Below are 17,720 nucleotides of genomic sequence, written 5' to 3' on the forward strand. Positions count from 1 at the left end.
TTCTCGCTTTCTCGCTGCCGGAAGCCTGACCCTTTTTTCAATTCAGTGCTTTTATAGTGACAATGATGTCATGCTTAAAATCCATCAAGCATAAGCCCTTGTTAGTGCACTACATTTTTGCCATGTTTGTACGCATCCTTATGCATGCCAGATGAGACCGTATGTCCGCTCTTTTGATCCAGACCTCACAGGAGTTCCTAGCGCAGCTGATGTCCAAGCTGGGTGGGAAGAATCCAGAGGAAACTGGAGGGTTTCAGGAAGCTCCTCTGGCGTATGATGCAGTATGGGCCCTGGCTCTGGCGCTCAATAAGACAGTGGGTCCCTTGAAGGCAAAAGGCCGCAGATTGGAAGACTTTAATTACAATAACAAGGACATCACGGCAGAGATCTACAGAGCCCTCAACACTAGCTCCTTCGAGGGGGTTTCGGTGAGTGACAGCACTGGCTAAATAATAATTGGATATGAAGGTATTAAAAGTCGTCATGATACCAAAGGTTCAGTAGTCAGTGGCAGTTAAATTTAATGTCATATGCAATTGTGATACCACAGCAAAAACCCAAATACTAACCAGTGTTGTTATTGTTAATAAAAAAATAACGAATAATAATAATAATAAATTAAAATAAAGTAGACATAAAATAAACAACTTAAGAAGATGAAGAACTTAAAAGTGGCGCAATGGATAAGACACATGCCTTTGGTGTGAGAGACCCGGGTTCGAATCCACTGTGAGACACCATTGTGTCCCTGAGCAAGACACTTAACCCCTAGTTGCTCCAGAGGCGTGCGACCTCTGACATAATTAGCATTTGTAAGTCGCTTTGGATAAAAGCGTCAGCTAAATGAATAAATGTAAATGTAAAAGTACTAAAACTTAACCCTATAGATACTGTATCACATCTGATATGCCCATTTCTGTGGCCTCTAAATTATCAACATGATTAAAACTGTTGACCACAATCTACTACATGAATTGTGATCTTATGACTTTTTTAGCAAGTAAAAGGCCTTTTAGTATTATTCTTAGGTTGTTGTAGACATGTCTTTTTGCTGTGAAATCTTTATTGATTTTTATAAAATAACCGTAGGAATACTATATCAAATATTATACAACATGCTTTTGAGGAAAGTTTAAAGTACATCTCTCAAACATCATTGTGTTGCATTAAATAATATGCCCTACTTCAGTCCCTACTTCATTTTACCCAAGAAAGGTGGTGGGTTACGACCGATCTTGGACCTGCAAGTTTTGAATTGGAGCCACCACAAACTACCGTTAAAAATGCTCACGCAGAAACGCATTTTCGAATGCATCCATCCCCAAAATTGGTTTGCAGCGATCGACCTGAAGGACGCGTACTTTCATGTTTCGATTCTTCCTCGACACAGGCCGTTTCTGCGCTGTGCGTTCGAGGGTTAAGTATATCAGTACAAGGTCCTGCCCTTCGGGCTGTCCCTGTCTGCCTGTGTCTTCACGAAAGTCACAGAGGGGGCCCTTGTTCCCATGAGAGAACAGGGCGTTTGCATCCTCAACTATCTCGACGACTGGCTCATATTAGCACAGAGATCAGTTATGCGAACACAGAGACCTCGTGCTCAGGCACCTCAGCCAATTGGGTCCTCAGGTCAACTGGGAAAAGAGCAAACTCGCCCCCATGCAGAGGATCTCTTTTCTCGATATGGAGTTGGATTCGGTCGCACAGACAGCGCGCCTCACAGAGCAACGCGCTCAGTGGGTGCTGAACCTGCTTGAACATGTTCAAGGGCAGGACGGCGATCCCACTGAAATTTTTTCAGAGGCTCCTGGGACATATGGCAGCAGCAGCAGCGGTAACTCCGCGCGGGCTGCTCCATATGAGACCACTTCAGCGCTGGCTTCACGGCCGAGTCCCGAGATGGGCGTGGTATCACGGCACTCACCGGGTGACAATCACACCGGCATGCCGCCAGACCTTCAGCCCATGGTCAGACCCCTTGGAACAGGTGTCCAGGCATGCTGTGGTGTTCACAGATGCCTCTGCCACTGGCTGGGGTGCCAGGTACAATGGGCATGCAGTGTCAGGTGTTTGGACGGGCCCCCAACTGCATTGGCACATCAACTGCCTCAAGTTGCTAGCAGTACGTCTCACTCTGAGCCGCTTAACGAGGCTGCCACAGGGCAGAGACGTGCTGGTCCGTACAGACAACACTGCGACCATTGCATACATCAACCAACAAGGTGGTCTACACTCCCGTCGCATGTCGCAACTCACCCGCCATCTACTCCTCTGGAGTCAGAAGCATCTGAGGTTGCTTCGAGCCATGTATGTCCCCGGTGTGCTCAACCGTGTGGCCGACGAGCTATCACGAGCTGTGTTCCCGGGAGAATGGCGACTCCACCCCCAGGCGGTTCAGCTGATCTGGAGAGAGTTCGGGGAGGCTCAGGTAGACCTGTTCGCCTCCTCAGAGACCTCCCACTGCCAGCTGTTTTACTCCCTGACCGAGGGAACACCCGGCACGGATGCACTGGCACACAGCTGGCCCGGGGCCTCCGCAAATATGTGTTTCCCCCAGTGAGCCTACTTGCGCAGACACTGTGCAAAGTCAGGGAGGATGAGGAGCAGGTCCTTCTGGTGGCTCCCTATTGACCCACCCAGACCTGGTTCCCAGAACTCATGCTCCTCGTGACAGTCCCTCCCTGGCCCATTCCTCTGAGGAAGGACCTTCTGTCTCAGAGACGGGGCATCCTATGGCACCCACGTCCAGACCTCTGGAAACTCCATGTCTGGTCCCTAGACGGGACGCGGAGCCGTCTACGAGACATGCGTACACCTTGAAGTGGAACCTGTTCGTCGAGTGGTGTACTTCTTGCCGAGAGAACCCCCGAAGATGTTCGATAGGGTCCGTGCTTTCCTACTTGCAGCAAGGGTTGGAGCGAAGGCTGCCTCCCTCCACCCTCAAAGTACATGCTGCCGCTATTTCAGCATATCACGACCACATAGATGGCAAATCAGTTGGAAAGCACGACCTGGTCGTCAGGTTCCTTAGGGGGGTGTGACGGTTAAACCCTGGCACACTCCTTGGCGCTGACACGTGGCTCCTCGCTAACAGATATCTGTAGAGCTGCGGGCTGGCCGACACCTAACACGTTCGCTAGATTTTATAGCCTATGTGTAGAGCCAGTCTCCTCCCATGTTCTCATCCTAAACAGGTAGAAGCACTGAGAGGCCCGGCTCTGTCGCCCTACTGTGCTCCTTATTTTTCCAGAGTGAAAAACCTGTAAGTCCTCCAACACCCTCGACCCGGACATGGCGGGGCGTCCGGTGCCAGGCCTTTATCCGTTGAATCTTTGAGAACCGGGTTTAGGCTGGGTTCCATATGTGTGACCCTACGGGGATCCCATATGTGTATCCTTCCACGGGTGCTCCTAATCGAAGCCTGTGTCTTTCCCTTGGGCTAAGTCACCCAATATTCATATGCAGTACAACCTTCGGGCTAGTCCATATGTATTTTTCCACATAAGTCCTCCAAAGAATGTGGCTTCCGCAGCGTTCCCCTTCTCATAGAAAGAGCACGCTTTCCCAGTGTTATCCAATAATCTCACTGTATGGGTTATCTCGGAAAAATAGTGACAGATACACTCTGTGTAAGCCCTCTTCTTTCGTCCTTCCAGGCAAGAAGGGGTAGAGGCTTACACAGGGCGCTGAATGGGGTGCAGCAGCTGTGGCGCTTTGGTAGGGATTCCTAGCCGTCAATCACGACGTACGCCAAGAGTGACCGACTGATAAGGGAATGTCTCGGTTACATATGGTAACCCTCGTTCCTTGAAGGAGGGAACCGAGACGTACGTCCCGTCGCCACATCTGCTGTTGCCTGCCGGGGCGGTCAGCTTGTCAGGCGTGGCTCCTCAGCAAAAAAACTGAAGTGCAATCACACCTGCTGCTCATTATATACCCGTGCTGCGTGGCTGAACAGCTGATGCAAATGATTGCATGCCAATGTGCATTGGCTTGTTTAGTTTCACTCGAAGTAGATTGGCCTCTGGCGAGATTCCTATCTGTCGGTCACGACGTACGTCTCTGTTCCCTCCTTCAGGGAACGAGGGTTACCATATGTAACTGAGACGTTTATATGATTTTATGTAAGTAGTATTCTATACAGTTATAGAGATCTCACTGATTTACATTACCACCTTTCATCTTAATTTTTGGTCAAACTGTATAAATACAGTTCCAAAATTGCACCAAATTGTATTTTTGCTCAGTTTGGGCCTTTTTTCTCCTCAAATATAAGCTCCATATTCTCCTAGTACTGTATGAGCCATAAAAGCATGAAATATCAAATATGATACTGAACACACAAAAAACACATGCAAAATGTTTTTTTTCTTCTTAGATTTTTTTAAATATTTTGTCTAAAGGTTCAGTAAACGTTTAAAAAAGATGACTTTTATTTTATGACTATTATTTCATATGTCAGGTTTTACACATTTAGGGGGTTAAAATGAAATGAAAACTGAAAATACAAAAATAAAAGCTAATTTAATATATAAAAAAATACCATAATAGCATATAAATAATACTAAAATAACACTGATGCTAACAAACAATTTAAGAGGGAAGTATACACAGAGCTATACAAAGTTTTTCGTTCTCTCTCAGGGTCATGTGGTGTTTGACGCCCAGGGCTCCAGAATGGCATGGACCCTCATTGAGCAACTGCAAGGTGAGCAAAATAAAAGTCATTTTATGATTTACTTTCCCTTGAAAACTGTAAGGTACAGATAATAAAGGGTAACTTAGAGTGAGTGTGGACAGCAGATGTAGTCCGTATGCATGGTTGCTTCTGCTCAATTCTGAAATGATGAACGACTCTGTGATCAGTGTTCTCGCTCCATTTGGAGAGTAGCACAGGTGCCAGGTAAAACACTGTTTTTCCTGGGTTCAAACACTCCAGAGCTGTAATCATTTTGCCAAAGCCAGAGAACCGAAGCTTGAGTTGTTTTTAGCTCACTATCTTTTTTTCCTCAGCCCTCATGCACACTCAAAAAATGATTAAAGAGACGAAAATTACATGTGCATGAAAACTTAATAAAATTCACTGAATATTTCAGTAGACATGGTGGTTGAGAAGAAGCCGTTCTCGTATCCAAGCTAAAACATTTTTTTAAACCCATTACTTTTTGTAATTTTTTCACATTTAAGATCAATCAATTTGAAGTGAAGTGAAGTGACGTGAAGGCCAAGTATGGCAACCCATACTCGAAATTTGTCCTCTGCATTTAACCCATCCAAGTTAGTACAAACACATTAGGAGTAGTGAGTAGTGAACACACACACTGAAAACTGTGTCACACACACGGAGCAGTGGGCAGCCATTTTGCTGTGGTGCCCGGGGAGCAATTGACCTATCAGTGAGCCCCTCCCCTCGAACGCAGATGAGCCAATGGCAGTTGAGTAGCTTTCAGTGCCATAGAGAAACATTGGAAGATCCGATGCTTTCATCGTTTTGATGGTGTTTATGCTACAAAAATGGGGTACTTGTTTTGTTTTGTTTGTTTATTCGTTTATTTCAGGCAATGACACAGAAAAGTACAAGGTAAACAAAATATAAAGTCATATAGTGCAAAAACAGAATATACAGTATTTAAATATGACAATCGAATTCTGCCTGAAAGGGAGTGGGAAGAAGACAACTTATTTAATCCCACCCCCATTCCCCATTTAGTGATTAATACATTGAGTTTCATTATTACTTTGCTCACGGATTATTTACAATGTTATATCATGGTGGCGTTACCACAAGTAACAAGTATTTATTATAACAACAGTTTATACCAACAATGTAAGAAAAATAAACAATGCCAACAATGGTAATGGACAATATACCAACGATGGTAATGGACAATATACCAACGAATCTGTTGTGTAATGAACTGACAGCTGTTCACTTGTAACACTGATTCCCGGTATCCCGAGAGGATGGGCATGGGTATTCATGTTTTGAATCACCGTAATGTGCGCGTGTTCACCAGCGCGTTTCAAAAGATAATATTTGCGTGAACGGACCAATTATCTGCGACTGAAGCCCGGTTAATTTATCACTGATGTGTGCGTAGTACACTGGTTCTATAAGGATTCAACCCCAATCCCAATAAAGACGAAAACGTTAATTTTCTGGTGTGTTTATTGTTCATGTTTATTTTAAAATCTTTTATATAACCCTCGATGGCATATTTAAGTCCCACATGAATGCCCCTCGACAAGAGGTGGTCCTTCTGTGTCCAAAATTGATCAAAAACATCTTGGGACAAGGTTTTCACACTGACAGCTGTCATTGTAAGACAGTTGGTAACTCTGTTTGTTTGTCCGAGTGCGCAACAGTAACTAAGGGGGGTGGGGCTTAGCGATAGGTCAATTGGGGGTTAGGTGCCTTGCTCAAGGGCACCTCAGTCATTTCCTGCTAGTATTGAGAATCAAACGTCCGACTCTCCAACCTTTTGGGACTAAGGTTTGAATAAAAAATAATAATATATATATATATATATATATATATATATATATATATATATACATATTTGGATATTTATTCTTAATGGTAATTCTTAATTTATTATTATACTTTTCACTTGCTGATACAACATTGGTCTTTGGCTTTATACAGACAAGACACCAGATGCAGTGTCATGCAAAAGTGAAAAGTTTCAGTTTCCGATGCCATTGTGAGTGTAATTGTCACTCATGATTTGGCCTTTGAAAATGTTCAATGATGCTGTGAACTTTAATATAGTAAGTACAGTTGTGGTCAGAATGAATGGCACCACTGGTAAATATAATCAAAAATGGCTGTAAAATATAAATCTGCATTGTTTACCTTTTGATCTTTCATTCAAAAATGTGCAAAAATCTAGTCTTTCATTGAAGTAAAAGAATTGAAAATGCGGGGGAAATCACATTATAAAATTGATGTTTTTCTCCAAAACACGTTGGCCACAAATTTTGGCACTCTTTTAATAAATACTTTATGCAATCTCCTTTTGCCAAGATAACAGCTCTGAGTTTTCTCCTATAATGCCTGATGAGTTTGGAGAACACCTAACGAGATCATAGAACAGATCCTGCAGATTCCCAGCTCCATGTTGGTGCTTCTCCTCTTCAGTTCAACCCTGTCATTTTCTATAGGGTTCAGGTCAGGGAACTGGGACAGCCATGGCAGAAGCTTCATTTTGTGCTCATTGACACATTTTTGTGTTGATTTTTTTTTTTTTTTTTTTGGATCATTGTCCTGATGGAAGATCCAACCACGGCCCATTATAAGATTTCTAGCAGAAGAGATTTTTTATCTGTTGATATTTTATAGAATCCACAATGCCATGTATCTGAACAAGATGTCCAGGACCCACAGCAGAAAAATATCCCCACAACATTAAAGATCCAACGGTATATTAAATTGTACACATGGGGTACAATCAGATTTCATCTGACCACAGAACCCTGTGCTGTTTAAAGATCCAGTCGTGTCTGACAACTGAATTTGCTGAAGTTTGTTTTTGGATGAGCGAGGAAGATTTTTCTTGAAACCCTCACAAACAACATGTGGGGATCTAGGGGTTGTTTGAATATTATTATTATTTTTTTATTTTTTTTATTTTTGTGGGGTAGGCTTCTGACCCCAAGACTCAACTAATCTCTGCAATTCTCCATCTGTGATCCTTGGAGAGTCTTTGGCCACTCAAACTTTCCTCCTCACCGTACATTAAGACAATATAGACACACGTACTCTTCCTGGCAGATTCGTAACATCTTTAGTTGATTGGAACTTCTTAATTATTGCCCTGATGATCAAAATGGGGATTTTCAATTCTTTAGCTATTTTCTTACAGTCATTTTCTATTTTGTGATGCTCAACAATCTTTTGATCCACATCAGAACTATATTCTCTGGTTTTACTCATTGTGATGGATGATTAAAGGGATACTTCACCTCTGGAAAGATGAATGTGTATTTAAAATAGGTCATTTATGTAGAAGAAATGTGAAATTATTTTTGAATTTGGAGCTTTCTAGACTGAGAAAAGCCAGAAAAAGTATTTTTGGCTCATGTGGATGAAAGACAACTACTCCCAGAATGCACTTGCTTCGCTGCTCTACAAGGCCACTCCCAAGCCACGCCTACCGGTAAGAGAGCGCAGTTGAAAACAACAAGGCTAGGCTACTAGTGAGTCTCCGTGAAGAGTTTGACCGGGATTTCGAGATCGCCCAAAATGTCCGTGATTCGGCTTTTGCGTTCTACAGTCGGCATTTATTATGTTTACTGTGGCAAGCAAGACGAGGCTGAGGGCCGCAGGAGAACGGCGCGAGGCCAGTGACGTGATTACTGAGACGCACCGGTCTCGTATCTCTCACAGCGGAGCTGGAATTTTCTTAGCAATATTAAAACGCAAATCAACCGATCACTTGTTCAGCGTTCATGTAAACACTACATTCAGATTCACCAATCGGAATGAATTCAGTTAGATTGAAACAAAAGGTGTGCATGTAAACAATGAATGGCGACTGCAGAAAGCAAAAGCCGAATCCCGGACATTTTGGACGATCTCGACGGCCAGACATGTCCGGGAAAAAGAGGATGGTAACCCCTACTACTCAGCTTTCTCCTACTACTCAGCTTTCTCCACAGAGCAAGAGCCTGTTAGCTTAGCTTCCAAAGAAAGACGGCTGAACTATGTGTACATTCTGTGAGTGAGATCCCACCTCCTATGGGTGGGTTGAAAACATGCGGAACTACTGGCTGTAGTCTTTAGCCTCTGGCCAAAAAATCCTCCGATGACGCAAAATTGCGATTTTTGCGTCATCGGAGGATTTATTCCAGACAAAAAATACATAAATCTCTCATCTCAGGGGGATATGAGGGAGGAAAGCACGGTAATTCGAAAATACTACAGGTTTTCTACTAATACAAAGCTTAATGCTAAATCCTGAAGTATCCCTTTGAGGGAATTTGGCCTTTGTGTTTCCTCATATTTAAACTCCTGTGAAACAAGAAGTCATAGCTAGACAATTTCATGTTCCTAGTCACCCTGGTGTGCTAAAAAAAATTAAATATTAATGGGAATATACTTCAGAGATATCTTACTCGTAAAAAAAATCTAGGGGTGCCAATAATTGTGGCCAACGTGTTTTGGAGAAAAACATTTATTTCATAATGTGATTTCTCCCCCACATTCAATTATTTTACTTCAATGAAAGTGTAGATTTTTGCAAATTTTTGGAAGGAAAGATCAAAAGGATAAACAATGCAGATTTATTTTTTACAGCCATTTTTGATCATATTTACCAGGGGTGCCATTAATTCTGACCACAACTGTAGTTATCTGCTGTTAATTTGATCTTAACATGGCACCACTCCAATCTTTTCTAGGTCACTTTTATGACTGGATAATTCTTCATCTCATATAAGTCTATCATTTTTAACATATTTTTCAAAAAAGCCTTTGATTTCTTTAGGTGTAAAACTTTTCAAAGAGGATAAATGCACACTTAGTTCACCCTGAACAAAAGTTAGGATTCAAAAAGAAGCAAGAGTTACTTATGGCAGAAGTCACTTGTTGTAGGTGTTTAAGGTGTATATGTGTCTTACATTAACAATGGTTGCTTTATATTCCATGCAGAGCCTTTGACTGTGTGTTTTTTGCTTGTACATTCTGTTTCAAGTCCCTCACCACTTAATATAAGGTCTTGGATTTTGCTTTTCCAATCGATATCCCAAAATTTCTTCTTTTTTTTGGACTATTTTTGTGGTTTTGCTTGAGGGGGTTTGAGTCATTTTATTGCAAGATCTGCTTTGTACATGTCTACATTTCAGCTTTTGCATTTTGACAGATGGTCCCACATGGTCTAGTCCTCTGGTACAATGTGGGATTCATGGTTTACCCTGTGATGCCAAGCTGACAGGCCCTGAGGCAGAAAGTAACCCAAAACCAAAAAAGCTTCCACTAGCACACTTTACAGTTGCTACGAGGGTCTTTTTATCAAAGCAGTCAAAGCAATTTTAACATGACGTCATGTCTAAGTGTTACAGGTGAGGCTTCCTCTCCACTTCCTCCAAATCACCAGAGGGAGCCCTCACCAGAATATTGACTGTTGCTATTCGGACTACAATTCCCATAGGTCCTCAGACCTGGGACTGATTGCGCATGCACCTGCAGTTCATCACACACACACACACACACACACACACACTATTTAAGCACACCACACACACCCCACCATTGTGAAGTCTTGATTTTCTAAGATTGTCAATTCTTAGCGTTTCTACTGTGGACTGTAATTCTGTTTTTGATCTTGGACTGTTTCCTATTGTTTGATTCTCTGCTGCCCGGCTCGATCATCGCCTGTCTATTGGATTGTGGTTGTCAGCCACCTGCCCAGACCTCTTGTATGTCCTTTTGAACTGTGTATTTTTTCTGCCTGCCTCAACCTAAGCCTGTCCCTGTTTACGATTCTGTATTGCCTTCTCCATTACCCCTGCTGTGTCTCAACCCGGTATTGTTTGACTCTGACCAAAATAAAGCTGCAGATGGATTCTCACACCGCTGACTCCTCGTTACAGAAGACTTCGCCTCTCAGCGATCCAGCAGCTATCATGCAGTTGTCCTCCTAACTGTTAGCACAAGACCACCAGCTCGCGATGCATCAGCATCAGCTCAATCGCCTATCCCCCCTGACTGAAGAACTCGTCCGAACACTAAAAGGCCTACGCGTTACGCCTACAGAGGCCACGGCGGCTCCGGCGCCTTCTCCCGCTGACAGCATGCCCAGTCCTCCCACCAGCGTGAACCCACATCTAGCATTCCCCAAAAAATGTGATGTTGACCTTGCGAAATGCAAGGGATTCCTGTTACAATGCTCTCTGTTTGTAAATCAGCAACCTACCTTGTATCCTACGGATTCAAGCAGGATATCTTTCGTTTGTTCGTTTCTAACTGGAAGGGCTTTAGACTGGGCAACCGCTTTGTGGAGAGATGACGGAACAGCTAACCCTTTCTTCAATATATTTCTTCAGCGCTTCAGAGGTAAGAGTGTGCTGGGGATCAGTTGCTCGCTCTATGTCAGGGGAGGAGAACATTTACATTTACATTTACATGCATTTGGCAGACGCTTTTATCCAAAGCGACTTACAGTACATTGCATTATCCTATACATTTATACATAGGTATGTACAGCGGTGGAATATGCCTTATTTCATACTCTCGCGGCAATAAAATGGAAACTTATGATTTTCTACTGAGACATAAGCACTGTAGTCATTAAATGGCATTATGGTGACTGTATGAAACCAGTTTCCTTAGGTGGTGCCCTCATACATGAAACGCTACCTGTGATTGACTGGTCACATAGCTTCCTATGGACATTGACTATAAAGTCCTAGAGTTCACTGCATGACAGAGCACAGTATGCACTGGGTTCAAACATCTCTCCATAAACCTCTGATATAGTGTTTGTTTCGATGTGTAAATGTGGATGCCAGTGTAAAAAACTGATGGTATTAAAGGTTCACAGGAGCTCAGTGAACTCCATTATTGCTTAATAAAAAGCGGTTTGAAGCTAATACAACTCTTCATGAATATGGCCGTTTGGCCAGATAGGTCATTTGGCCTAGTCTGGAAAAGGTCAGGCAGGTTAACAAGAATCCAAGGCCTTACTCACAGGTATTTAGAGCTTCTTTGAAGAGATCAGTGTTGTGGGATTGGAAGTCTAACAAGGCAAACATTGTAAGAACGACTGGTCATTTTCAATACTGTCTTTTGAAAAGAAATGTTTATATAACCAGCATCTGGGATACCAATCAAAGCCACATGTTCCATACAGCCGTATTTCCAGACTTAAATATTCCATTTGAACTTCACACACACAGGGGTGTCTCTCCTTTTCATTTGCTTGTTAACCTCTTCGAGTGACAAGTGCATTGTGACTGCAACCTCTGCTATCTAATGTAGATTGGATCCTTTTCTCTCTCCTGTCGTTTGTTTTCGATCTTTTTATTGGCGTCATTTCAGAAGCTGTCTTTTTGATCAGTGTGCCTGTATTCCCCTGTTCAATTTGTCACATCGCTTTGTGCCTCTGCTAGTGCCCAGATCCTACGTCAATCCCTCTTTGTTTGACACAGTAAAAAATAGAACAAGACTTTAGTGTTTTCTGAGTGGTTGCCCCTCCAGAACTCCAGAACACTGCCACTCTACTACAGTGTTCTTGGTTGCTCCTGTTGAAGTTCAACTGCTTGCTGTACGGTTGCTAGGGTGTTTTGTGTGGTTTCTAGGTTGTTACTTCCTGGACCAAATAAAAAAAATCCCACCAAAATGTGACTGAAGCTTGCCCATGAAAAAGGGGGTTGCAAGGGCGTTGTTGTGATGTTGCTAAATTATTGCTAGGTTGTTGTTTACTGGTCCAAGTCAAAAGAGTCCACCAAAATTGTGAGTGATGCTTACCCTTGCAAATGTTACCTCCACAGTGCTAGGTTACTGTAGGAAGTTGCTTGGGAATTGTTGTGCTGTTGCTAAAGCGTTGCTTGGACATTTCTAGGTGGTTATTTTCTGCCAAAAAAAAAAAAAAAAAAACCCCACCAAAATGTCCATCAAAAGCCACCTCCAAAATGTTAGGTTGATGTGAGTGGTTGTCAGGGCATTGTTATGCTGTTGCTAAGATGTTGCAAGGTGGTTGCTAGGGCATTGCTAGGTGATATACTGTCCCAAATAAAAAAGCCCACAAAAATATGAATGATGCTTTCCCATGCATGAATCAGTGTTGCTAGGCAGTTGCTAAGACATTGCCAAGCCAATGTGAAAGCTACCTTCAGGTTGTTCAGGTTGTTGTTCTGTTGTTGCTTTAGTTTCCTACATGTTTAAATTATGCAATGGTAATGGTGAAGTTTGCCCTTACACGCACCACTAAATGTGGTTTTGTTGGACCCACCATTAAAAAGGAGCTTGTTGCCTTTATCATGACTTTAGCATCAGGCTTATGGGGCAGTTATGGCCCAAAGGCTGATTTATACTTCTGCGTCGGACCTACGCCAGAGCCTCTATGCTGTAGGCAAAGCGTCATGTCACTTTACTTTTATAAGTGTTGAGAACGTTGAGTCCTTTAAAATTGGTTTCAAAATGAAACAGCTGGAAGATTTACAGGCAGAGACAAAAGCAAGCTTAGAGGACACTATAAACTGTGGAAATTAGTCTTTTAGGCGTTCATTCTCATGCCTGTATCATAAAGCGCTTCCAGAGCCTTTCTTTCTTCCTCTGTCTTCTTTCCCTCTTTTTCAAGTCTCCCAGGGGGAAGCCCAAGCTGCCTGGAGTAATTACGCTTAATGATCACCTGATAATTATAATAGTTCTCACTTAAGCTAATTTCTCGTTGTGTTTGGGGGATGAAGGCCCAGAGCTGCATAGCCCTGCACAGATCTCTGTTGCCTGCCAGTGTGCATTTGAGAAGGAGAGGAAGGGCGTGCATGAAAGAAAATGGAGAAATGTTGCAAGAGGGAGAGAACGTAATAGAAGATAAATTCCTCTGTCTTACGGTTCTCACTCAAGCACTGCTGATACGGTGGTATGCAATTACAGCGCTCTCTATAAAGCTGATTTTAGGGGAGAGCAACCCTGTTGTGCATTCTCATTTAAAACTCAGCTGATACGCCTGCTGGAAAATAAGGATTGATGATAGATCTGTTTTCAGTCTCTTTGTCTAATCCAAGTGTTGTTTGGTCTCTAAAGGCCTGCCCAAAATCTGATTCAGCCTCACAGTATTGATTTACAGCAATGTGTAGTGACATTTCTCTTTCCTTTGTTCCTCCCTCTCAGACTTTCATTTTATGTTTTCTTCTCCTTTCCTTCATCTCTTAAAGCCAATGTGAAATCAAATTTTTCCCTGTTTACTTTTGTATTACATATTCCTGGTCTTTTTGCGAATGTTTCAAAATATATTACATTTTACACATCTGAATGGCTTCCTTTTTTGTTTTAATTCACCAGTGTAGACTAGTTAAATGTTAATCAACAGCTAAATAACTATTTTAGGCTATTGTAGTCAACCTACAGTAGCTTTTATAAAATCTTCCCAATATAGTTAACGCAATTAAATAGTTAATTTAATGCTTGGTCATTTTAATTAAAGGTTACAGCAAAAATAGTAAATGACAATCAATTAAAGAAGTGTATATATTTAAGTTTTGAATATGAGGTATACGTTGGCATGCTCTACAGAGTTTGACCCTCAGCCTCCTCAGAACAAATTCCTTTTCAGATCCTCATTTAAAAATAAATACATTTTCCTATTGTACTGTTCCTTTAATGGTTTCTGACCATCTAAATTTTTCCCTGGTGTAAACGATGACGAGCGCTACTTTCACAGGTGGTTGCTGGTAGACAGATGAAGACGTACTGTATATGATTCAATTCAAAAGGTTTATTCTCTAAAGATCTAACAGGAAGGCAAATGGATAGCAACACACACTGAACAGAGACAACGCCGGACACTGAACTGAAACAGAACTGAACATATATACTGGTGTTAATGATGGTGACTGATGAGTGCACAGCTGACCATGATTAGTGTCCATGACAACAAATGAGTGATGTAGGCAGGTGATGACAAAACATAACAAGTCCAAACTAACGTGAATGTGACAGCTACAGCGTTGTGGCCAAGGAAATAATATTTTAGCTCAGCTGTGAATTTACACTTTGAACTTAAAGTAATTAAAGAGAAGCAATAAATAAAGATAAAAATAGACAGCTTTCTTTTGAGTTGTACTTTTGGGTCTTCATGCAACAGCATGACCAATGTAGTCTGATTTGCTCCACTGGTCAAAGAAGTTCTTGACACCTGACTCAAACAGCCGATCCACAGGATTGACTCAAAATGAAGAGAACAGTGAAGCCATATTTACACTGACAGCATGGTCATGATGAATGTTTAATTTTCATTTACTCATCCTCATGTTGTTCCAAACCCATAAGACTTTTGTTCATCTTCAGAACACCCAATGAAGGTATTTTTTATATTATCTAAGTTTTTTGTTCATCCATTGAAAATCCACGCAATAAAATTTTTCAAGCTTCAAAAAATGTATAAAGAGCATGTAAAAGTAATCCATATGATCCCAGGTCTTCTGCAGAGACATGATCGCTTTTAATGATAAACAGATTTAATTTAGTCTTTATTTGGATATAAATATGAATCAACACACATGCATAGAGCACATCAGATATGGTAAAAAGAAGCTCAAACATTAAAGCCACACTAAGTAGAAATTGTGTTTTTGTCAAACAGCGACCCCTAGAGTCGCTGTGGAATACTTGCACTGTCGTAAATATATTATAACATTTTTACATGATTGCAGCTAAATCACAAGTAAATAGTCTATAGTCTAGGCCTACTGTATAATTTAATTTGTGTTGTTTTTATTGGAATGTAAACATTACAAAATGCCAGATAACATCAATTAAGTTAAATGTACGTCGCATTATTTCATAATATTGGCCGTTATGATGTCATTAGACATGATTATTGCAATTTATCATAATAGTTTGCAAATTGTGCTCGTTTACACTATTTACAACCTCTACGTTAGGCTTATTTATGATAATTATGTGAGATATTGAAAGCTGTTCTCATGATAATCGCAGGAATCAACGTCAACAGCGTCTGATATCCCTCAGGACTACGTGATAAATACACCTCACAACACCTGAGTTCAGCTGGCAAACTAATTCGTGAGGCATAGCTATCTGATTTATCAAAACGATTCCATTTACACCTGGTCACATAAATGTACTTTTGCGAAACGGATTTAAATTCGATCTTCAATTCTCGCGCTTTATGCAGATTTAATGGAGTTCACGTCACCGAAAGCAACAGATATGAGCTGCATTTTATAGATCATCAGCTAAAATTTCAAAATCAAAGACCGCAATAAGAGGGAGCAGTAACAGCCCTGGTAAGATCATTTAGTTTCTTTACTTTTAATGATGAAGATTGTGTGTTAAGCGTCTGCGACTTACTTTCACTTTGATTTGCGATAGTTTGCACGTTGGCTTGATGCAGTTGCTCATCTGCGGTGATGCGTGTTCCAGCGCGTCGTCATATCTGGATATAACATATATAGCAGCTACAACGCTCTCACACGTTTTTTTGTTTTTTTTTTAGCATTTTTGGGAGGAGTACAATTTACATATGTGGTTTCAAAAACCATATGCATTTACACTTGTCCAGTTTCGTCTGGAATGCGTCTCAGATCTCCTCCTGAAGTGGTTTGAGGGATCGGATTCAAATCCGTCTCAAATGCGTTTCGGAGGGCATTTAAACCTGGACTTTTCACGATCGGATAGCTATCCGATCTGAGAAAATGCATGAAGTGGCCAGGTGTAAACAACCCCCATGACAAAAACATACACGAAAGCCGAAAACAAACACTGGTTGGCCTCTCACGTCCAAATTTGACGTAAAGCAGTCGAATTTTGTAGTTCTTTTTGCTCTGGTTACTACCCGAACACCGAAGTTACATAGTGCCAGTAAAAGCGATACAGACCCTGTCAGGCTATGGCAGACGTGTCATTCAACCTATTGTAAGTCGATGTACCATCACAAGGATCTTGGAAATATATTATGAAGGTTGAAAAGTTACATAGTGTCGCTTTAAGCTTGTATAACTCATGAACCAAACCTCATTGCACAAACTTCTTTTTACCATATTTCATGTGCTCTTTACACGTGTTGATCAATGTTTATATGTGAATAAAAGGCTAAATTAAATCTGTTCATGATTGTGTCTCTTCAGAAGACTTGGAATAAACCGCTCGATTAATATGGATTACAATTATTGAACTCTTGTGGTTGGATGATCAGAGAATATTAAAAATGTCTTTTTTGAGGTATACTAAGCGACAAGTAAAATGTTGTTCATATTTACATGATGTTTTTCGAAAACTGAAATAACCGTTTTCTTAAGTGCATGTTAACGGGGTCAACCTGCACTCCCACTGGTAGTCACCACTTCGCATCTCTGCTCATTTGCATAAAATTTCACAATGCATAAAATCAAGTCAATAACATTTTCTCTCCTTAAATATCCTGTTTCAAAAACATGTCACATTTTAGAGGAAAAATGCTTTACGAATGCCATCTTTTGTTGACTTTAAACTGTTTCTCAATTGCCCTCTCTCCCTTTCTTTTTGCAGGAGGAAGCTACAAAAAGATTGGATACTATGATATGACCAAAGGCAATCTCTCTTGGTATGGGAATGACAGGTGGATAGGTGAGTACACATTTGTCTCTCTCATCTCCCATGTATGCTCTTGTTTATCATTGTCTGAAGCACTCTTCTCTGTTTTAAACAACCTTTCACAAAATCACTCACATTATTACTCTCACCATTCCTCTACATCTCTCCCAGTGTCACAGCCGCACATTCTAGGCCCCGCCCCCAAAACGACGAGAACCACGGACGACAGACTGCTACAGGGCATTAATCAATCAGTCAGTCAAATTCTATTTAGCATTCTGTCCGTGAGGGCAGCCGCGCTGCGGAAGCTCTGCACGGCTCTACCAAAAAAAAGACAAATGAATGCCATTAGAAAACCGCCAGGAGTTAATTCCAATCATAAATTGAGCAAGCGCACTGATAAAAATTGTGTGCAATTTAGAATGAGTGATGGTTTCATTTAATCTTTTTAATTGTATTTGATGAC

The 17,720-nt window shown here is 41.4% G+C and overlaps 1 protein-coding gene across 2 annotated transcripts in view; it reads left to right on the top strand.

Moving 5' to 3' along the window:
- Positions 1 to 17,720, top strand: part of gabbr1b (gamma-aminobutyric acid (GABA) B receptor, 1b) — a 122,983-nt gene that overhangs the window by 75,584 nt on the left and 29,679 nt on the right. For both annotated transcript variants that reach the window (XM_082185289.1, XM_082185290.1), the window contains exons 13-15: positions 183 to 428; positions 4,642 to 4,705; positions 17,210 to 17,287. In XM_082185289.1, coding sequence (XP_082041415.1) covers positions 183 to 428; positions 4,642 to 4,705; positions 17,210 to 17,287 — 388 coding nt within the window. The remainder of the gene's footprint in view (positions 1 to 182; positions 429 to 4,641; positions 4,706 to 17,209; positions 17,288 to 17,720) is intronic.

This window comes from Leuciscus leuciscus (assembly GCF_965113295.1).
Source record: "Leuciscus leuciscus genome assembly, chromosome: 12".
Taxonomy (NCBI): domain Eukaryota; kingdom Metazoa; phylum Chordata; class Actinopteri; order Cypriniformes; family Leuciscidae; genus Leuciscus; species Leuciscus leuciscus.